General features: G+C 42.1%; 1 protein-coding gene across 1 annotated transcript in view; it reads right to left on the bottom strand.

The window, feature by feature from the left end:
• The window catches only part of st3gal8 (ST3 beta-galactoside alpha-2,3-sialyltransferase 8), a 71,967-nt gene that overhangs the window by 35,632 nt on the left and 12,173 nt on the right, over positions 1 to 24,162 (bottom strand). Inside the window, exons 2-4 of the mRNA XM_062055865.1 lie at positions 6,243 to 6,629; positions 4,805 to 4,892; positions 4,594 to 4,732 (exon numbers count right to left, since the gene is read on the bottom strand). Of these exons, the coding sequence (XP_061911849.1) occupies positions 4,594 to 4,732; positions 4,805 to 4,892; positions 6,243 to 6,432 (417 nt within the window). The 5' untranslated portion in view covers positions 6,433 to 6,629. The remainder of the gene's footprint in view (positions 1 to 4,593; positions 4,733 to 4,804; positions 4,893 to 6,242; positions 6,630 to 24,162) is intronic.

A 24,162-nucleotide genomic window follows, 5' to 3' on the forward strand; every position in this document is an offset into this window, starting at 1 on the left:
ATCATTTAGCAACTTTTTGGTTGTGAAGATAAGAGGTAAAAGCAGATCTGCCTGTTGGTCTTTCCACATTTTGCCATTTGGTACTTTGCACTCTTGTTGGTCACTCCAAGGCATTTGTCCCTGCCTTCAGCTAGTCACTTGGCTCTTTTGGAATATATTTCACTGTAATTGGCTCTCTCTCTCTTTCTCCTCAGTACAAATCAGTCTGTTCCCTTGCCATTTAGACATTTTCTTGATTCGATCATCACTGACCACTCTGCTCTCCTGCTGTCTATCAGACGAATCAGTTGATTCTCTGCTCTCAATTGTCTATGCTAGTAAGCTGTTATTCTCTGCTTTGGAGTGTTGATGCTGGGTTGCTAGTTTTCTAAATCACCTCACACACTTGAAGGAAGCAGCACCGATCATAAACACACAAACAAACTCACACACACACACACACACACACACACACACACACACACACACACACACACACACACACACACACACACACACACACACACACACACACATAGTTGGTTTATCTGTTGTGATAGGCAAAGAGCCAATGTGCAAAGAAAGAAGGGAAATATGGATCATAAACGTTTAAGTGGAGGAGCTAGAAAAAAAATTCAGCAAGAAAAGAAAAAAAAGGAATCAGTTTTACTTGAGAGTGTTCCAAATATCTCCAGCTTCTTCAGTACAAAGACATCTGCTGAAAGCAATTCTATAAATGCTACTGCAAATTCAGCTAAGGTTAGCAATGCACCTGAGCTAGCATGTAGCTCCCAAGATCCTGAGACCACTACAAGTGTAGACACTGAACCAAATGCTTCTGATGCTTATGATTCAACCAATTCAGCAGTAGCCAGTTGCTCGGATGAATGTGAGGTCACTGCACCTCTGGACAGCATAGAAAATGAGCTGAATCTTTCTTCAACACCATCTACAGTGACAACTCTACCTAGTGATCCCGCTAAATGGGCTGAGACCCTCACTGAGTCAATGAAGGAAGTTCTTATTCAAAGAGGTGCAAAATCATTTCACAACCGTCACAGCCATTATCCAGCTTCTGTGAGGAACAGTGGGCTAGGAGGCAAAACCCGATGCCTAAACAATGAACATTTTACTTCACACTTGCCCAATGGACAACGAGTACAAAGAGAGTGGCTGATGTACTCTCCCTCTACTGGTAATGTTTACTGCTTTGCATGCAAACTGTTTTCCCCAAAAACGCATTCTTTTGTGACAGGCTATTGTGATTGGAAACACTCAGAAAGATTTGGTGAACATGAGCGAAGTGCTGAGCACATAACCTGCATGCAAGCAGTCTTGAACCGCGCCAAAGGTGCCACAGTTGATGCAGACCTGTTCAAACAGTTTCAGGCAGAGAGCAGCTATTGGAGGCAGGTGTTACAAAGAGTTGTTGCAGTCATTAAATTCCTTGCAGAAAGGGGCCTTGCATTTAGGGGTAAAAATGAATCGTTAGGGTCTCCTCTCAATGGGAACTACCTTGGTATTCTGGAGGTCCTGGCTGAATTTGATCCCTTTCTAAAGGATCACATCAGAAAGTTTGGGCAGATGGGTCGAGGTAATACCTCATATCTGTCCTCCACCATTTGTGAGGAATTCATTGAATTGATGGGTGCAAAAACCAAACAGGCTATAGCAGATGAACTGCAAGCAAGCAAATACTACTCTATCATTGTGGATTCAACCCCAGATTTATCTCATGTGGACCAATTGACATTCATATTCCGTTTTGTTAGCAAAGAGGGCAGTGTTGTTGAACGCTTTGTGGGTTTTGAGCCCATTACTAGCCATACAGGTGAAAGTTTGGCTAACTGTGTCATGTCTGTGTTGGAAAATCTAGGGTTAGAGCTGTCAAATTGCAGGGGGCAGGCTTATGATAATGCCAGCAACATGTCAGGGAGGTATAATGGGTTGCAGGCTCACTTAAAGAAAAGCAACCCATTAATACACTATATTCCATGTGCAGCTCACTCTTTGAATTTGGTGGGAGTCAACAGCATTGACAGATGTGGAAATGAAGTCTCTAAGTATTTTGACTTGATTCAGTCTATTTACAACTTCACAACTGCATCCACACACCGATGGGACAGGGTATTTGGCAATTCCAACATAGATCTCACACTTAAAGCTTTATCCAACACGCGTTGGAGTTGCCGTGCAGAATCTACCAAAGCACTGTGGCAGAACTACAGTAAAATAAAAGCAGCACTACAGGTTATTTCCACTGATGACACAGAGAAACGAGACACACGAACTGAAGCTGACAGTCTAGTGCGGAAGCTGGATTCACTTGAGATGGCCTTCATGGCAGGCTTTTGGGACACTGTTCTGTCCAGATTTCAGGCCACAAGTCTGCAACTTCAAAAAGCAGACATGGACCTTGGTACAGCAGTTAGATTGCTGGAATCTCTGCGCACCTTTGTTCTCTCCCAAAGAGATCTATTTGATCATTTTGAGCAGAAAGCCTTAAACATGTTGGGTGGCACCCCATCTTACAGGGCTGAACGGACGAGGAAACGTAAAAAGTTTGCTGATGAATCAGCATCCCCAGATGTTGTGCTTGAGGGAAGGCAACTGTTTCAAATAGAGACATTTATTGCCTCTATTGATCAACTGAGTTCAAGCCTTAATCACCGTCTGGAGGCCTACAAACATCTGAACAATTTGTTCAGTGTCCTTTTCTCTTTGGATACAGAGTCCAATGCTTCAGTCCTTCACAAGGCCAAGATTCTCACTGAATCATACCCATCTGACCTCAATGAAAGTCTTGGACAGGAGCTTATACAGTTCAAATCTTTTATACAGCTCAACAACACTGATGAGGAGAGGACCCCTTCAGGACTGCTCAAAACAATAATACATTTTGGACTACAGCCTACGTTTCCTAATACATACATTGCGCTACAGATTTTTCTCACTCTACCGGTCAGTAACTGTGAGGGAGAACGCTCATTCTCTCTTTTGTCAAGAGTAAAAAATGAGCTGCGCACAAGAATGACTCAGAAAAGATTAAATGCGTTATCTCTAATGGCAATTGAGAGTGAGCTGACAAGAGAGTTGGACTTCAATGATGTGGTGGATGATTTTGCAAAATTGAAAGCACGAAAGAAACCCCTTGCTTAAAGGTGCACTGTGTAAGATTTTTAGGTTATTTCCAGAATTCACCCATTCACTAATGTTAGGCTACCTGTTTTCATGAATACTTACCACCACCATAAAATTCTAAGTATCCATTATGACTTGGAGAATTGCACTTTTGCCATTTCTGGGAAGTGTCACCTGGATTGTGAAGATAGGATTGACTTTAGGCAGAAGCTTGGTGCTTTCTCTGGCAAACTGAACCTCAAGCTTCATTCTCTGCAGCTTTGCATTCTTGTGCAGACTTTCATCCACAAGGAACTTTTCAACTTCCCCACTATCGTGAAGGGGCCATCAAAAGATTTCAGTGTGTCCAGCATGTCTAGTCTCCTTTCTTTGAGCCATCTCTTGTTTCTCATCTGCCCTACTCTCGAATTTTGCCTTCATGAATTTACTCCAGTTGAGTTCAACCTCCCTTTTTGCTTGTGCTGCTGCCTTGAAACCTCTGAAGCTCCTGGCTCTTCTGTAAAATTATTGACCTATTGACTGCGTTCAGTGTGCCCAACTTCTTCAGTTTGTAGTCCACCTTGCCACATTGTCTCTCCATCCCAATGTTGTGCACAGGGGTGCCATCAATGTTACTAGCCTGTTCACTGACAGGGTCCATTGGGAAGGTCTCCTCATCCATCCTCTGCCTGGCCAGGACAGTCTTCAGATGGGGCAGCATGAGATCTGTCAGCTGCTTCACTTCATCCAAGTATTCGGCAGCCACGTCTGACACTGAGTTCAGGACATGTCCAGTGCCTGTCCAGCCACTATAGCATTCTTGGAAATGGGCTATCTTGACCTGCATGCAGCCCTTGTACCATGAACTGGCCTACACCTTTCTTTGTGGTGCTCTCCGATGCATGTTATCATTTTACCTTTCTCCTTCTCCTCAAGCTTAACCACAAATAGATACAGACTTTGAGCCTCAATTTGCTGCACAGCTGCCGTTATGCCAATGTGTTTTCCTAAGATATTATTTTATTTTTAATGATAGAAGGGAGGAAAAGGGGGCAAAAATCATGTCCGATTTAGTTTTTTGGGTGGGTTGGGGGGTTTATTTCATGATAGCTACCAACTTCCAATACATAATATCTCTCAAATGACCCAATGCACCATCACTGAAGTGGGCGTAATCATTTTCAAAAATGTTTATTTTTAGGCCATTTATCCCCTCCCCCTGTGTCTGTGTGAAACCTGTGCTTGTCAGTGTCTGTGTGGTATACCTAATAGTGTGTGTGCAGTATGTGCACTCTTCTGTACAGTACAGTGTGCATGTCTGTTCACAGTATACAGTATTTCTTGCATAGTGCGTGCGTGTGTGTGCGCCCACACGCGCGGGGGGTTGAGGGGCCAAGACCATGTCAGGCCCAGGGGGCCAAAATTTCTTAATCCGCCCCTGGTGAGGTGGCCGAAGACTGCCACCATGGGTGTGCTGTGTACTGTAGTCCTCACCAGCCACCACTGGAGGGCGTCAGGGTCCAAGCTCATGTTGCTGTCCTGGAGGAAGGGCTGCTGTTGGGGATCATAGCGATGGCTGAACCAGTCTGACGCGCCCAGATCTGAGACGCAGGACTGGGAACAACCGCAGAGCCTGGGAGGACGACACAGACGTTCAAAGCGTCAACTCCATGTTTGGACTACGAGCTCACTTTCTCCGTGTTACCTGGGGACAACTTCAGAGTTCTTGATCTGCGCCTCGCGCTTGGCGGCGCTGGGAGGAACGTGTGTAGCGGAGACGCCATCAGGAGGAGCTGCAACCACAAAGCAGCAGTGTCATAAAACAATGGAAAGCAGGACCAGTATCCTCCCGACCAATCATTGAACAGCTTTCTAACCATCCACTTATCAACAGTTTTCATTCCATTCAAGCTACATATTAGCACGGACTAGGGTTGTCCCGACACCAATATTTTGGTACCGGTACCAAAATGTATTTTGATACTTTTCTAAATAAAGGGGACCACAAAAAATGTCACTATTGGCTTTATTTTAACAAAAAATCTTAGGGTACATTAAACATACGTATGTTTATTATTACAATTTAGTCCTTAAATAAAATAGTTAACCTACTAGACAACTTGTCTTTTAGTAGTAAGTAAACAAACAAAGACTCCTTATTAGTCTGCTGACGTATGCAGTAACATATTGTGTCATTTATATTATATTATTTTGTCTACATTATAAAAGACAAGCTGGAAAATGTGATTATTAATCTACTATTTTCTGTTTTAACATGTTCTATCTACACTTCTGTTAAAATGTAATACAACTTATTTTTCTCTTGTTTGATACTTTACATTAGTTTTGGATGATACCACAAATTTAGGTATCAATCCGATACCAAGTAGTTACAGGATCATACATTGGTCATATTCATAGTGTCCAGAGACATATTTCCTGAGTTTTTAAACATAATATGAATTTTAAAAAAAGGAAAAAATATTTTGAAATGCGGAAAAATATCGATGTAATCATAGTAGTAACGACGAGATACGCTCTTCTACTTGGTATCATTACAGTTGATGGACCCATGGCGTTTGTTTACATTCAGGAACGGCGTCATTAGCGGTGACGCCGGTGAGCTACGGTGTGTCATGAAGCATGTTTAGCTATTCCTCGTCCTCCACTGATAATGGTACTTGTAAGAAACATACTTTATTTGTCGCCATGGAGGCCAGGATTAGTGATTTAGAAGTAGCTTAAACACTGCCGACTGCGAAGTCGGCACTTCTGTCTGAGGGTGTTTCAGTGTTATAACTTCACCTTTATCTTTAGTTTTTACACCAAAATGCGTCGATTCTCCCTTTTCTGTCTACACACTGTGTCTGCTTGTAAGTACTCCGTGTGTGTGCGCTGCCGAACATGCTCCTCTGCTTGTAAAACCAGCAATGTCATGTTGTGACGACGCGCCGCCATGCCCGTAAAAAAAACGGTACTTTTTAAAGGCGGTATAGTACCGAATATGATTCATTAGTATCGCGGTACTATACTAGTACCGGTATAGCGTACAACCCGAGCATGGACCAAAACACAAAACCATTACATCTGGTCTTTCCTTACTACCAGACCTCAAATGTTGCCGTAAACACAACGATACTCACCTGTCTCCCTACGGAAGGATTTCCCACTGGGTGTGGCCAGGCTGGGGGGCGTGTCCAAGTACAAAGACAGGAAATGCCCTTTTTGGATACTCTGACTGGCGAGCATGAGGAGGAGGACGGCGGCGATCACCACCACCACGTACAGCTTCCTCTTCAGCAACATGGCTGGGCTGGAGAAGGGGCGGGGCATCAGCGGGACGCGTGACGGCGAGCCGACGTTAAGTCCGTTGTGTCAGCATTGGCTGGGATGTTCCCGCTGCCCTCATCTCGACCTCTGCCTGGGCCCTCGCCACACTTTTATCTCCATGGAGCAGGCGTGTGTGTGTGTGTGTGAGAGATAACTCGACACCGCCTTCCTGTTGGTGCATACAGGAACTATGGCGACACCTGCGACGGGCAGAGACACAACAACTTTAATCCCCATGTGGATTCGGTTATCTGTCCAATATCAGCCAAAAAGCGAGTATCGGATTATATCAGCTCGTATCTAAAATGTCAGATACAAGCCAGTTAACATCTAAATGTCCTCCAATAAACACACACGTTGCTTTGTTTCAGTATTTTTAGTCCTTTCAAAGGGTAAACAGTTGGCGGCTACACAACAGCTAAACACACAATAGCTCACCGCTAACAGCAAGCTAGCACCCCTGAGTCACACCGTATGTATCGGTGTTAATTTTGACTCCGTTGGACAGGGGTGACAGGGTTAAAGGTCGCATAGTTTCTTTGGCTGAAAAAAATCATGTGACAGCACATCTGGAATCTTGGAATCTGGACACCGAAATGGAAACATACGCACACTTAATAATAAATAATAATACAAGTACCACTGATAGTCACACACACACTAAGTGTGGTGAAATTACCCTCTGTATTTGACCCATCCCCTTGTTCTACCCCCTGGGAGGTGAGGGGAGCAGTGAGCAGCAGCAGTGGTCACGCTCGGGAATCATTTTGGTGATTTAACCCCCAATTCCAACCCTTGATGCTGAATGTCAAGGAGGGAGGTAATGTGTCCCATGTTTATAGTCTTTGGTATGACTCGGCCGGGGTTTGAACTCACGACCTACAGATCTCAGGGCGGACACTAACCACGTGGTTAGAGCACTTCTCTTTTAGACCTTGACTGAAGCAAACTGCCATATCTTTATTCGGACACATTGGGTCCACCAAAACTAGACTTGGCCCTCACTCATAAAAACATGATACCACCACTGGTCTGACAGAGAATATGTAGACAGAGCAAAGAGGGATCATTGGTCTGTGACGGGCGGATAATGGCAGTGATAACTCGGCATTATCATTTTTTGGTCGGACGAGTGACCATGTTTTCTGTTCGATGTCAACACGGTCTTTGGCGAAGCACGGTGAATGGCCGAACCGCCGTCTAAACTGGCAATTTGAGAAGGGCCCTTCAATCACCGACGACGTTAGAGCAGTGGGCCCCAACCTTTTTGTAGCTGCGGACCGGTCAACGCTTGACCGGGGGGGGGGGTATTTTTTTTCATAAAGAAATACAATCATGTGTGCTTACGGACTGTATCCCTGCAGACTGTATTGATATATATTGATATATAATGTATATATTGTGTTTTTATGTTGATTTAATACAAAAAATTGTTTTTATTTTTTTTACATTTCTTGTGCGGCCCGGTGGTTGGGGACCACTGCGGTAGAGGACTGGTTAAAGGTCGCATAGTTTCTTGAGCTGAACAAAATCACGTGACAGCACATATGGAATCTTGGAATCTGGACACCGAAATGGAAACATACAGCACACTTCTCTTTTAGACCTTGACTGAAGCAAACTGCCTCACTCATAAAAACATGATACCACCACTGGTCTGACATAGAATAAGTAGACAGAGCAAGGAGGGATCATTAGTCTGTGACGGGTGGATAATGTCAGTGATAACCCGGCTGTGACAGTTTGACCCCCCCCCCACTGTCACTGTTTGACCTTAAACTTCTTTACAAACCGTGCACATCTGTAAGGAAGCACAACTTGGACAAACAACAAGCATTCTATCTGTTTGAGTCAGTGAAAAGCATGCGCTAGTGATGGGTCCGGCAACACCGATGCATCGGCGCATGCGTCGAGCTCATAGAGCAAAACCCTGTGTCGGTGCGCGTACCGCTTTTAGAAAGTCACGTGACCGATCATGAGCTGTTTTGGTCACGTGACCGATCATGAGCTGTTTTGGTCACGTGACCGATACGCGAACTGTGTCGCACTCCTGCCTCCTCTGTGCCCTGTGAGCGGGTCTTTTCTACAGCCGGAGAAATAATAACTAAGAAGAGAAATCGTCTAAAATACTTTGGAAAAACTGTTTTTTTTTTTATAAAAATGTGTAAAAAAATAAAATAAAAAAAATTCCCAGTCCACAAGCATCCTCATTTCATTTCATTTTTATTTACCGGTATCTCCTTCATTGATGTGCATCTTTGATCGATAGACAATTATACCTCAATTATTCAATTATACATTTACACATCAATGCCTGAGAAGGAGCAGGATGAAGAAAAATCTTATATCTTCCTGCCCCCTTCAACATAATACATACCGTATTTCCTTAAATTGCCGCCGGGAATATAGTATTCGCCTGCCTAGAATTACAGCCGGGTCAAACACGTTTCTCAAAATAATTAGCGCATGCTTGGCACTTCCGCCAATGTGTGAGTCATTAAATGACTTCCGCCTCCTGGTGGTAGAGGGCGCTAGTGATCCTTCTTGCGACTGCTGGTACTGCAGAAGAAGACAACAAGCAGCAAGAGTGAGGAGCCATTGTTTGCTTGCACTTTTACCATGGAGGATTACATATCTAAAATAAAACAGTTTTCTAAACTGGACTTTCAATCGAAGCAGGAGGTAATACTTAAAGGAAGATCTCCATCGAGACAGAGACACTTTTAAAACTGAAGAAAGATAAGGAAGACTTCTATAGGAGCTGCGCATGGACTCATTTATACCTAAAGGTAAGACCATAATAAAGTTTTTTTTATTAAATGTGCTTTTCATGACAAGGTAAGCGCCGGAGTGAGAAGAGGTTTTAAAATAATTAACGCATGCTTGCCAATCCCGCATGCTTTTGGTAAACGCAGGAGTGAGAAGAGGTTTTAAATTAATTAGCGCCCCTGCGGCTATTCAAGGAAATACGGTAGTCTTACTTAATGGATATCATATAAACCAACAATTACATCCAAATATAATGAAAACAAACAAAAAAACACACAAAAAAACACAACAAGTGCAAAACTTCATGAAGTACAAACCGAACAACAAAAAAGTAATCATTCACAACACGTTCTCTTAGATTTCCATGTTATGATACATGTTTATTGACTGTATCTAAAAAAGATAAAAATATATTTTTATTTAAATGAAGATATGAAATAATCCTAACTGAAATACAATGACTTGGTTTATATTATTGTATATACTAGGTCATAAAATCAGTGCCAGTTGAGTCGGTCCATAGGTTGCCTGTAGGGATTTTTAATGTCCAGCAGATGTCAGTATTTAGTGACACAGTATCAATACAGTTTTGCAATGTGTCGAAACGCTTCATGACGCCTCATCAACCCATCACTAGCATGCGCTCAACAAACAAATTATAACCTGTCACTCACCATGGCTCTGAACGGGTGGCTAAAAGAGTCAGGGTGGGGCTGAGGGCTTTATATAGGTGAACACACCTGCCTTGACTAATTAGGCCTAATTTGGGCTGAACCATCGTTCTCAAAAGCTGGGTGTTACAGAAGGACACTGGACATTTAAAAGTTATGTTACCTAAGCCTGAATACACTGTATACAAACATGACTGCTCTACAAATGCAAAAGTACTATGTGAATACTTTTAGATGTGTGATGGTTATTTATGGTGTACTTTACAAAAGAACGGCATTCTTAATTCCCCCTGTCAAATTGGTCCCAGCTAGTGGGCGGGGCTATGAGCTATTTAAATTGGAAAATGCCATTTTTCTGACAGTCTGCTGTCTGTCACTGCCAGAGGAGGTTCACTGTCCTTAGCACATACTTGCCAACCTTGAGACCTCCAATATCGGGAGGTGGGGGGGCGGGGCGTGTTTGGGGGCGTGGTCAAGGGCGTGGTTAAGAGGAGAGTATATTTACAGCTAGAATTCACCAAATCAAGTATTTCACATATATATATATATAATATATATACATATATATAAATATATATATATATATATATATATATATATACTGTATATGTATGAAATACTTGACTTTCAGTGAATTCTAGCTATATATATATTTTATTTTTATTTTATTATACATATAAATAAAAGACATACTTGAATTTCAGTATTCTGCAGGCAATCCGGTAGGTGGCAGTATTGTCCTGTTTAAGAGTGTCACAACATTGCTGTTTATGGCAGACGAACTGCTTTACAGTAGACTAAACGTGACTGCTGTTGTTGTGTGTTGTTACCGCGCTGGGAGGACGTTAATGAAACTGCCTAACAATAAACCCACATAAGAAACCAAGAACTCTCTCTGCTTGTTGTGCACTCTACTCTCTAAAAGCCGTAGATGTTATGACGTCATTGGGCAGGCAAGCTGCTGGGAAAGCGGACGTGAGAACGGCTGTCCCCACTCAGGTCCGCATTGAGCTGGAGGGGGCGTGGCCTCCAGCTCCGGCTGAATACCGGGAGTTTGTCGGGAGAAGGGAGGTTGTCGGGAGAGGCGCTGAATACCGGGATTCTCCCGCTAAAAACGGGAGGGTTGGCAAGTATGCCTTAGCAGGAGCTCATCAAACATCTACTGAGATTTTGGGTGCTTTGTTTCCTCTTGACACTTTGGGATTTAAATAAATGTTTGTAAACTGTTACCAACTGCGTGCCTTGCCATCCTTGGTTTGAAAGTCTGGGGCCGTGCTTATCAAGCTTCTTAGAATTACTCCTAAGAAGTCTGCTAAGAGTTGACTTAAGAGTAAATAAATTATTCGCTGAAAGCTGCACTTAAAAGTTAGTTATCAAGCGTCTTACTCACACTTTCAGCGAAGTGTAGGACTGAATCTTAAGTGTCACACTCAGAGCTGAATTACGACATTACTATGTGCCGTAAACGGAATTTTAGGTGACGTCATTTCTGTGTCCATAGAAATGACCAATCACGGAAGGGAATCCCTTGTCTAAGAATAAAGAAATATCTTAGAAATATTTAAGTGGACAATGGGAGTGTATATATTGACAATAAACTACAAAATAATACAAAACAAACAAACAATATTGGCAATGAATCAAAAATAAATGTTTCCTTTTTGTTGCACCTTTCCTGCTTCCTGCTCCCAGACCGTAACAAAGAGGCAGGGGAGACACTTCTCCAGGATGTATGCTCGGGGCAACACCCTTCACTTTACCCGGCAGTGGGTCTCCACAGCGGACGACTTTAGAGTGAATGATGAGTCCGGCGATTAGTTGCAAATCTTGCTTTATTGATTGCTTGCACACAGCCAATCCAACACAAAACAAACTAGTCCCCGCTCGCACTCACAATACCGCTCCCTCTCTTCTCTCGCCCACACACTCACTGACGTCACTCACCTCACATGCTGTAACCTAGCGAATGTGTGTGCCACACACATACGCTACTCTCATAACATTTTCTTTCCAATTCATTAATTAGGCAACTAATTTGAAACTGGTGTGGGTGGCTCTATATATACTAGTCCACTGCAGCCACATGCAGAAATCAACAAGGAATCGAAAATTATTAAATCTGTGACAAAAATAATACCTGCTCTGTCTAAACGATACCGTTTGATCAGCTGCTCGTCATCAAACAAAGATGAACGTTCGCGCACGTCTCTCGCCTCAGTGCCATCCCCTGCTGGCAACTCCTAACCACTTAAGACACCTCTGAAGGTCTCTTAAATATCGTGGAGAGTAGGAGTGATTCTTAGACTTAAGAACGTTGATAAAAAGCTTTTATTCTTAAGTTTGAGAGTAGGAGTAAATTTCGCAAATTTTCAGGACTTAAGTGTAAAATGGCACTCTAAGAAGCTTGATAAGTACGGCCCCTGGTTTGCAAAGGTTACATTACCTTCACCTGAGGCGGGGTGTGACACTGGCATTATCATTTTTTCGTCGGACGAGTGACCAGGTTTTCTGTTCGGTGTTAACACGTACTTTGGCGAAGCACGGTGAATGGCCGAACCGCCATCTAAACTGGCAATGTGAGAAGGGGCCTTCAAGCACAGACGTTGTTAGGGCACTGGTTAAAAGTCGCATAGTTTCTTGTGCTGAAAGAAATCATGTGACAGCACATATGGAATCTTGAGAATCTGGACACTGAAATGGAAACATACAGCACACTTCTATTTTAGACCTTAACTGAAGCAAACTTCCATATCCTTATTCGGACACATTTGGTCCACCAAAACTAGACTTGGCCCTCACTCATAAAAACATGATACCACAACTGGTCTGACAGAGAATAGGTAGACAGAGCAAGGAGGGATCATTAATCTGTAACGGGTGGATTATGGCAGTGATAACCCGGCATTATAATTTTTTTGTGGGACGAGTGACCAGGTTTTCTGTTCAGTGTCAACACGGTCTTTGGCGAAGCACGGTGAATGGCCGAACCGCCAAACCGCCGTCTAAACTGGCAATGTGAGAAAGCCCCTTCAAGCACCGACGACGTTAGAGGACTGGTTAAAGGTCGCATAGTTTCTTGAGCTGAACAAAATCACGTGACAGCACATATGGAATCTTGGAATCTGGACACCGAAATGGAAACATATGTAAACTGCCATCTTCTTATTCGGACACATTGAGTCCACCAAAACTAAACTTGGCCCTCACTAATAAAAAAATGACACTGGTCTGACGGAGAATAAGTAGACAGAGTAAGGAGGGATCATTAGTCTGTGACTGGCTGATTACGGCAGTGATAACCCGGCATTGTCAAGGATCTTGCGGTGCAAACAGTGAAAGGCATTTTGAACACGACCCATTTCAAACCGCCACTAAAATGTTTACGTGTTTCATTTTTCTGTCGGACGAGTGACCAAACTGGCAATGTGAGAAGGCCCCTTCACTTTTAGAGGACTTATTTTTAAAAATCTCTCTATAGGAAAACAAAACAGGCCTTTGTCTTACCACAACTTGGGGTGCAACTATTTGTCGATATTGTCAACAAATATCGACAATGAAATGTGTCGCCAGACAAATTTTTTTGTCGACAACAGTCATCACTCGTGTTTTCCCGGAGGGATGCAAGCGCAACAACTCGAACAACATCACGGGGGAAACACGTAAAGTGCGGTAAAATTTCCTCTTCGTCTTGTTAAAAACATGAAAACCTTGCTCACTTTGCAAAGTAGATCTTGTTTTTACGACATTTGTGTTACACGAGCATTTGAAGCGAGGGAATGTCGGACATCTGCACGACACGGTCTCAACTCGGTAAGATTGTTACCTTGCTAGCTAGCAAACAAGTGTGAAACGAAGTTGTGTGAAAAATAACTTTAACTATCATTTAGCCAAAGCCCGCCAGCCAAACTTCGTCTAAATAAATTCTAGTACTTTTTAAAGCATCATCAATTTCCAGTGCAATGAAAAAGGCACAGTAAGAAACGGTAACCGCACGTAAATGTGTCCCGTGAAAAACCGTCCGACCGGAACACTCTAATAACTAAAGTTCCTTGGGTGAATAATGTAAACTCACTACACCGGTATGTTTTACTGCTTTCATGGCGAGTTTACTGACAGATATAAGTAAGAACTTTACACTACTTTATATTAGAAATGGCAACAGCGGAGGATGAATGTCCCATAACAAGAACATAGAGAAAAAGAAGAAGCTTATGGACTATGGTGTCAACACAGACTACAAAGGCGGATGCGCGCAATTTTTCAGGACTTATGCAGATCCCAAATACACATCAGCAGGTACCGGAAGGTAAAAAAAGTTGCTTTTGCATAAAATTGCGAAACAAAACGCCAGATAATATGTCTTACTTTATACACACACCATAATAATACTCCTATGTTGAAGCACAGTACAATCCATCAAGCGGTGTGGCTTCATAGCTTACCAAAGTCCTACTTAAAATTGTGATAGATTTTTGAGCGCCGTGTGTAGTGTTCTATATTTTCAATGGAACATATGAAATGTTTGTGTTGTTTACTTGAGTCATATTGCAGTCTACACGTATCTCTTATGTGTGACTGCCATCATATTGCAGTCTACAAGTATCTCTTATGTGTGACTGCCATCTACTGGTCACACTTATCATTACACTATGTACCAAATAAAATAGCTTTGAGGTCAGTAAGCAAAACCAGAATTATTCTGTACATTAGACGCACCGGGTTATAAGGCGCACTGTCGTGTTTTGAGAAAATTAAAGGATTTTAAGTGCGCCTTATAGTCCGAAAAACACGGTAGTTATGAATGAATGTTCGCAAGAACATCCCTAAAAATATCCCAAGCTGAATGTAAAAGTCGATGGCTAAATTAGAGCCATTTAATGTGTACGCATTATAAACCGATTAGTCGACGAATCATTAAGATATTTGATGACTAGTTGACTATCAACATAGTCTTTAACCACAAGCACCCCAACACCAACTCAGGGGGCCACACCCACACACAGCTATCACAAGGACTCTTACAGAACTTTTCCACTACACATAACTGCGAGTCTTGTGACATTAGAAAAAAAGACCAAAATAAGCCACAGAAGATAATTCTCTGGTAGTTCTAAACACATTTGTTATGCTTTTCATGGTTTTTACTCAGTTTGTGCAAAACAATGTTAAGATGCAAAATGGCTATCTCACAATTCTCGAACACCACCTCAGATTTCCGTCCTTTGGGGAACACTGCAACTATCTCATCAACTTAGTGGGATTTATGTGCTGCTGATCCCACATTATTTATTTAGGATTGCCCATGATGCCATTACACCAAACACTTATCTTGAGTCTATTCCCAGTACTTGAATAGCTGAATACTTTGAATAGCAACATTAGCAAGCATGCTTCAACGTGGACGTGATGACTTTAGATAAGGTTAATTTAATTGTTGCCACCAGTTCCAATCATTTTTGGAGCTATGAATCATCACAACTGAATAAAGTAGAAACCTGTGTCAAGGTTTTACTATGGCCTAAGTGCTCACTAAAACTCATGGCAATATTTCAAATATGACAAATCTGGGGACTCAACATTAAAAGCTTTGTGTGGACGAGAATGTTTCTAGCTGAAAACGGATTCAAACAATATCATTTGGGTCCAAATAAGTGTTTTTGTGGAGATTTGTGTGAAAGCCCAGAACATGTGCATTCACGAGCAAAACAACAATGGTGGAGTGTAGAGCCGTTTGAAGGTTTGAGTTACAGAAAGACTCCAGACTGTTGGTGAGTTTTACAAGGTGGTAACAAGTTTTAACTGTGGGTTGGGCGACCTGGGTCTTGTAGGACTTGTTGAGGAGTACGAAGCTACAGTATCTTCTCCAGACTAGGGTTGTCCCGAAACCAATATTTTGGTACTGGTACCAAAATTTATTTCGATACTTTTCTAAATAAAGGGGACCACAACAAATGGCATTATTATCTTTATTTGAACAAAAAATCTTAGGGTACTTTAAACATATGTTTATTAACGCAATTTAGTCCTTAAATAAAATAGTGAACATATTAGACAACTTGTCTTTTAGTAGTAAGTAAACAAATAAAGGCTCCTAATTAGTCTGCTGACGTATGCAGTAAAATACTGTGTAATTTATATTCTATTATTTTGTCAACATTATGAGGGACAAACTGTAAAAACTGATTATTAATCTACTTGTTCATTTACTGTTAATATCTGCTTATTTTCTCTTTTAACATGTTCTATCTACACTTCTGTTAAAATTTAATAATCACTTATTCCTCTGTTGTTTGATACTTTACATTAGTTTTGGATGATGCCACAAATTTGGGTATCGATCTGATACCAAGTAGTTACAGGACCATACAATGGTCATAATTTAAGTCCTCATGTGTCCAGGGACGCATTTCCTGAGTTTATAAACATCCATCCATTTTCTACCGCTTGTCCCTTTCGGGGTTGCGGGGGGTCGCTGGAGCCCATCTCAGCTGCATTTGGGTGGAAGGCGGGGTACACCCTGGACAAGTTGCCACCTCATCGCAGGGCCAACACAGATAGACAGACAACATTAACACTAGTTTGAAGACTATAAAAATGGGACCTGTTTCCCTCCCTGCTTGGCACTCAGCATCAAGGGTTGGAGTTGGGGGTTAAATCACCAAAATGATTCCCTGGCGCGGCGCCGCTGCTGCCCACTGCTCCCCAAGGGGATGGGTCAAATGCAGAGGACAAATTTCACCACATCTAGTGTGTGTGTGACAATCATTGGTACTTTAATCTTAAACTTTAATAAACATAATATACAACACGAGCTCCCTTTGAGTATCAAGACAATAGCGCCAATGGAGCGATTTGCATCCACTTCTAGTCAGTTTTAGGCATTGATTGATTGATTGAAACTTTTATTAGTAGATTGCACAGTTCAGTACATACTCCGTACAATTGACCACTAAATGGTAACACCTAAATACGTTTTTCAACTTGTTTAAGTCGGGGTCCACGTAAATCAATTGATGGTGAACAAGGGATTTGTCGACGTGCTTGTAGTCACTGACCCTTTTACTAAGATGGACCATGCATTGCCTTGCAGGAACCAAACTACCAAGCAAGTCGCCAGAAATCTATGGGACTGTTTCTTCTGTGTCTACAGGTTTCCTGAAATACATTCAGACCAAGGCCCCAACTTATGGAGTGAACAGTTTTGTGAACTGCTGTGGCTTTTTGGAGTTGCCAAGTCCCATACCACTGCCTATCACCCTTCGGGCAATGGTGGCACGGAACGATTCACCCACACTCTTGGCAACATGTTGGGTATGCTCCCTCTCAAACCAAACAAGAATGGGCGCAGCAGATCCACACATTGACGTTCGCCTACAATGTCACCGTTCATGAGACTACTGGCTATGCACTAGTCTATTGAATGTTTGGACGTGTCCCAAGATTGCCTGTAGACATCTTATTTAAAGGCCTACTGAAATGATTTTTTTTTTATTTAAACGGGGATAGCAGATCCATTCTGTGTGTCATACTTGATCATTTCGCGATATTGCCATATTTTTGCTGAAAGGATTTAGTAAAGAACAACAACGATAAAGTTCGCAACTTTTGGTCTCTGATTAAAAAAAAGCCTTGCCCCTACCGGAAGTAGCGTGACGACACCGGAGGAAGGACTGCTCACATTTTCCTATTGTTTACACCAGCAGCGAGAGAGATTCGGACCGAGAAAGCGACGATTACCCCATTAATTTGAGCGAGGATGAAATATTCGTGGATGAGGAATGTGAGAGTGAAGGACTAGAGTGCAGTGCAGGACGTATCTTTTTTCGCTCTGACCGTAACTTAGGTACAAGCTGGCTTATTGGATTCCACACTTTCTCCTTTTTCTATTGTGGATCACGTATTTGTATTTTAAACCACCTCGGATACTATATCCTCTTGAAAATGAGAGTCGAGAACGCGAAATGGACATTCACAGTGACTTTTATCTCCACGACAATACATTGGCGAAGCTCTTTAGCTACGGAGCTAATGTGATAGCACATCGGGCTTAAATGCAGATAGAAACAAAAGAAATAAACCCCTGACTGGAAGGATAGACAGAAAATCAACAATACTATTAAACCATGGACCTGTAAATACACGGTTAATGCTTTCCAGGCTGGCGAAGCTTAACAATGCTGTTGCTAACGACGCCATTGAAGCTAACTTAGCAACGGGACCTCACAGAGCTATGCTAAAAACATTAGCTATCCACCTACGCCAGCCCTCATCTGCTCATCAACACCCGTGCTCACCTGCGTTCCAGCGATCGACGGAGCGACGATCATAGATGCGGTCGGCGGCCCGGAGATGGAGGAAGTCAAGGTGAGGTCGGCGGCTAGCGCGTCTGCTATCCATCTCAAAGTCCTCCTGGTTGTGTTGCTGATGACGTATGAGGTCACGCGCATACGTCATCATACATAGACGTTTTCAACCGGAAGTTTAGCGTGAAATTTAAAATTGCACTTTATAAGTTAACCCGGTCGTATTGGCATGTGTTGCAATGTTAAGATTTCATCATTGATATATAAACTATCAGACTGCGTGGTCGGTAGTAGTGGGTTTCAGTAGGCCTTTAAAACTGGCATGCATGTAAGAGTGGTTTATTTCACTCCTTGTTTGCAACTCTGTGTGGACAATGTTTGCCTAACGTAACACAAAGTAACAGACATTTGTTTTTCTAATTCAACTACAACACCGGTGTCAAACTCAAGCCCGCGACATCATTTTATCTGGCCCACCTGGAAATGATATGTGTCAATAAAGTACTTAACATTCTCTCACTAAATGTAATTGATTTTTTTCATTTTGACAGAAAAAATACATGTACTGCTTGAAATTGCATACCTTTTAAACTTTAATAGTATCCAATATTGCAACAAATATTACAGTATATTATCATACTTTCCAAACATGTTTTTGTCTAAATAAAAATACTTAACTTTACAGCAAACTACCTATCAAATTAATAAATATGACAATACATTTTACGTTGTTCTTTACAGCATGTTACTGTAAATTGAAAAAAACGACTACAGTTTTTTGCGTTAAAATTCTGTTGACTGAGCTGCCAGTTTTTGACTGTAAAATCTACGGTTGCTGTTTTTAACGGTGTATTTGTTACGTGTGGGGGGGTCGCATCTTTCGGCGGGGTTCGTTCTCCCAGGATGCAGACGGACTACTCCGGACAAGGCGTGCAGGTAGGAACATGATTTAATCTTCGAAAATCAAATGCGTACCAAAAACAGAAAACAAGCAGAAGTAAAACGTGCCGATCTCTCGGGAAGCTAAGGTTACCTCTTAGCACAGGAAGCATAAACTCGGAGACAAGAAATACTAACGTAACTGTTGCATGAAGCAAACAATGAAGCCAGACTGAGCGTGGCGGGAAAGGTGACTAAATAGCTCTCTGATTAGTGGTCGACAGCAGGTGAGTGTGCCGACCACTAACAAGAGGCAGGTGAACCCAATTAATCCCCACCAAAACTAAAACAAACCCAGAGGTGCACAAACAGGAACTACGTGAGTCCAAAACTAACAGAAAATAACAAAACATGATCCGGGCCACGGATCATGACAGTATCTCCCCCTTAAGGACATATTCCAGATGTCCACAAAAAAAGACTCCTCCCCTTTTGATTGTCCATAGTGTCTTTTTCCATCCCCCACCTGAGGTTGTGTGGAAGGACAAGAGGAAAAAGTTGCTGATGTGGGCGGGGCCTGAGTCACTGGGGGCGAAGCCAAAGTCATTGGGGGCGGAGCTTGAGTCCTGCAGGACAGGGACAAACCTGGTGAGTGTGTCTGTAAAAAAAAGGCTTGATCTCTGACGTCATTCCCAGTGGGAGGGGTGACGTCATTGGTGCGGACCTCCAGTTGACTGACAGCCCAGTCGGTGAACTGTTTGGCAAAATGATGGATAGGATTACCAAACATTTGAGGGGAAGACTGGGCTGTTTGTGGCCTGCTTTTGTCCAGAGGAGGAGTTTGCGTGATTGACGCGTCCTGACGGCAAGTCGAAGCCTTTTTGGACGGCTTCCGTCCTCGCCAACGCGTCCGGTACTGCGGTGCGGCGATGTCCTCGGGCCAAAGGGAGTGGATGGGCACGAGTGAACCACTAGGCCCCCACACCATCTTCTCGAGTTCCACGGGGGAATAGCGGAGCGTCTCCGCCTTCATCGCGCTCAACACCCTCCACATACCTGCGTCCACCTCCTCGACGTCCGTTGCGGGGGAACTATGCTGCTGGCTTCATTCTGTCACGCGGGGGACACATCTTTATGCGCGGCCGTTCTCCCGGGATGCAGACGGAAGACTCCGGATTAAAGCGTGAGGTAGTAGATGATTTATTTATCATAAATCATAGATGAGATACAAAATACAGGGAACAAACAAAAGGGATGCGTGCCGATCGCACGCGGAAGCTAAGACAAAAACTTAGCGCAGGATTCTTCAGCCAGGAAACAAGAAATCAACCTACGTGACTGTTGCATACAGCAAATGATGAAGCCAGACCGAGTGTGGCGAGCAACGAGAATAAATAGCTCTCTGATTAGTGGTCGACAGCAGGTGAGCGTGCCGACCACTAACCAGAGGCCGGTGAACCCAATTAATTCCCATGGAAACTAAAACAAACCCAGAGGTGCACAAACAGGAACTTAGGGAGTCCAAAACTAACAGAAAATAACAAAACATGATCCGGGCCACGGATCATGACAGTATTACTGTAAATGGAAATGGTACATTTGTTTTTACGCTAGAAAAACTGGCAGCTGAGTTGCCAGAATAAAAAAATAACTTGTACTGTTTTTCCATGAACAATATCATGTTGTAAAAAACAATGTCAATTTAACACAAAAATTCTGGCAACTAAACTGCCAGTTATTTCCGTAAACCCCCCCTCCCCCCAAAAAAACAGTGGTACTGTTTTTTCATTTACCGTAAAATGTTGTAAAAAATATATATATATACTGTATATATATTTTACAGTAAAATTTTGTAAATGTTAAGTTTTTACTGTCAAATAGACAGTTTACTTAAAACAATTGATATAATTAATAATGAAATTCAGAGGTAAATTCATACATTATTCACTGTTACAAACCCTGTTTCCATATGAGTTGGGAAATAGTGTTAGATGTAAATATAAACGGTATACAATGATTTGCAAATCATTTTCAACCCATATTCAGTTGAATATGCTACAAAGACAACATACTTGATGTTCAAACTGATAAACTTTTTTTTTTTGCAAATAGTCATTAACTTTAGAATTTGATGCCAGCAACACGTGACAAAGAAGTTGGGAAAGGTGGCAATAAATACTGATAAAGTTGAGGAATGCTCATCAAACACTTATTTGGAACATCCCACAGGTGAACAGGCAAATTGGGAACAGGTGGGTGCCATGATTGGGTATGAAAGTAGATTCCATGAAAACAAAGTATTTAAAGGTTGGAATCTGTACTTTTGCATGATATACTAGTTACTATGGTAATCTAACTAGTTACTATGGTAATCTAATTAGTTACTATGGTCATCTAAGTCACAGCAGCTCAGACGAGGCACCAAGCAGTGTTTCCACAGAGTGGTTCCAGAACAGCCAGCCTGAAATGCGGGTGTCGAGGACAGGGACAGAGGCGGAAGGAGATTTTTACAACAAAGTTCCAAAGCTTAGTGATATATGAGATGTATCAGATAGTATTTTTATTTATTTTTTACCCTTCACGTTCATATTTCGCTGTGTTTGTTGCAATTTTGTTGCGTTTCACTTTATTTTAAAATATTTCGATCGAGAAGGGATGTTGTCAATATTCAGCTTGTCCCTTTTTGCGGGAGCGGGGGGTGCTGGAGCCTATCTCAGCTGCATTCGGGCGGAAGGCAGGGTACACCCTGGACAAGTCGCCACCTCATCACAGGGCCAACACAGATAGACAGACAACATTCACACTCACATTCACACACTAGGGCCAATTTAGTGTTGTCAATCAACCTATCCCCAGGTGCATGTCTTTGGAGGTGGGAGGAAGCCGGAGTACCCGGAGGGAACCCACGCAGTCACGGGGAGAACATGAAAACTCCACACAGAAAGATCCTGAGCCCGGGATTGAACTCAGGACTACTCAGGACCTTCGTATTGTGAGGCACATCCACTAACCCCTGTTCCACCGTGCTGCCCGAGATTTTTACAACAAAGTTCTAAAGCTTAGTGATATCTCACATATATAAGATTGTAGGTGGGTTTTTTTTTTACCCTCCGCGTTCATAATTCGCTGTGTTTGTTGCATATTTGTTGCGTTTAGCTTCTTTGTAAAATATGTTGATCGAGAAGGGGTGTGATGTTCATTTGTTGTCAATATTCAGTGTTTTATCCTTCAAAGTTAATATTGTAAATCCCACATTCTTTATTTTCATGTAATCACACATTCTTTATTTTCATGTACATTCTGGGTGTCTCATTCAGTAAAAAATTTTTAAATTCCATTCCATTCATAATGTTTTTAGCTTTCAATTAGACATTATTGTGAGGTTTTGTATTAGTGTTCCTAAAAATAGATATACCGGCCACCAGACACATTTTTTCTCAAAATGTGGCCCCTTGAGTCAAAATAATTGCCCAGGCCTGCTGTATTACAACCAGCAGCCAACAGGACAGCACACACATCTTCCTGTTTCCATACTGCCCCAAAGGAAAGGAAACTATGTTGCACTACTCACATACTTCCTCTTACAAAAATGTAAAGTCATTCGAGTCCTGGTCTTTGTCAAGTGAGTACACACACACACACACACACACACACACACACACACACACACACACACACACACACACACACACACACACACACACACACACACACACACACACACACACACACACACACACACACACACACACACACACACACACACACACACACACACACACACACACACACACACTCACACTCACACTCACACTCACACTCACACACAACACCCATTTCCTGTCCAAATGCTCTTCCGGACATCTCCCTTTTTCTTGTAAAAGCCTTTTTGTGTGGAATTTTCCCCTGTTTGGAAAGACGGGCGCTGGGGATAAAAGCTGCCATATGTGGTAAAGGATGTCAGGTCTTGAGGCTGACGTGCAGAACAAAGGCGGACATGGGACAGGGGCGCTCTTAAACCAAGTGTTTGTGTTGTTCTACCACCTTCACCACATCTGAACAAAAAAAGTCTGTGTCAGCTTTCCACTTCACAATGTCAGCTGCCACACGTAGCAAAAAGAAAACAGGCAGCAAGCTGACAATTCTAACCTGCACTAAACTGTCTAAAGGAAATATAATAAGAACTAGATGAGGTGTGCATTCTCCAATGCTGAAGTTGAACTGAAATGAATGTAAGAATAGTTGGAATGTTTGAATGTTGAAGAGTTGGGATGCCCAGGAAAACCAGAATTTGGTTTGGAACTTGGGAAAGTGTTAGTTTGAATGTTCAGGATGAGTGGAATGTGTTGATGTTGGAATGGTTTGAATAGGTTGAAAAATGTGGGAATTGTGCATCTTGGAAAAATGTCAAATTTATTCCCACGGGAACTTCCTGGAAATTTGGGAATTCGGGGAAAAGCGGGATATTTAGAAAATGATTAAGAGCATGAATGTCCTGAATGAGATTAATTGGCTGGTGTTGGAATTGTTTAAATCGGTCAAGAAATGTTGAACTAGTAAAATTTTTTAAATTGAAAAATGGTATTACGGGATTCTGGGAAAACCGGGAATTTTTCAAGATTTTGAACCGATTTGTTTTTTTGTCCTGACTAAGAGGAATGTTTTGACAGCGGAACGGTTGAAATGGGTTGAAAAATGTGAAAGGAGTCATCGCAATAAAAATGGTTGGAAATAAGGTTAGGGAAAAAAAAAACAGGAATTCCTGGAAATTTGTTGAATGTGGGGAAAATGGTTGTTTAAATTTCCAGGATGAATTGAAAATGTTGAAGCTGGAATGGTTTGAATCGGTTGGAAAATGTGGGAATTGTGGAAGTGTGAAAAATGGTTAATTCATTTTGAATAACATATTGTGTCATTTATCATTCTATTATTTTGTCAACATTATAAGGGACAAACTGTAAAAAAGTATTATTAATCCACTTTTTCATTTACTGTTAATATCTGCTTATTTTCTGTTTTAACATGTTCTATCTACACTTCTGTTAAAATGTAATAATCACTTATTCTTCTGTTGTTTGATACTTTACATTAGTTTTGGATGATACCACACA

Source organism: Entelurus aequoreus, linkage group LG01, assembly GCF_033978785.1.
Source record: "Entelurus aequoreus isolate RoL-2023_Sb linkage group LG01, RoL_Eaeq_v1.1, whole genome shotgun sequence".
NCBI lineage: Eukaryota > Metazoa > Chordata > Actinopteri > Syngnathiformes > Syngnathidae > Entelurus > Entelurus aequoreus.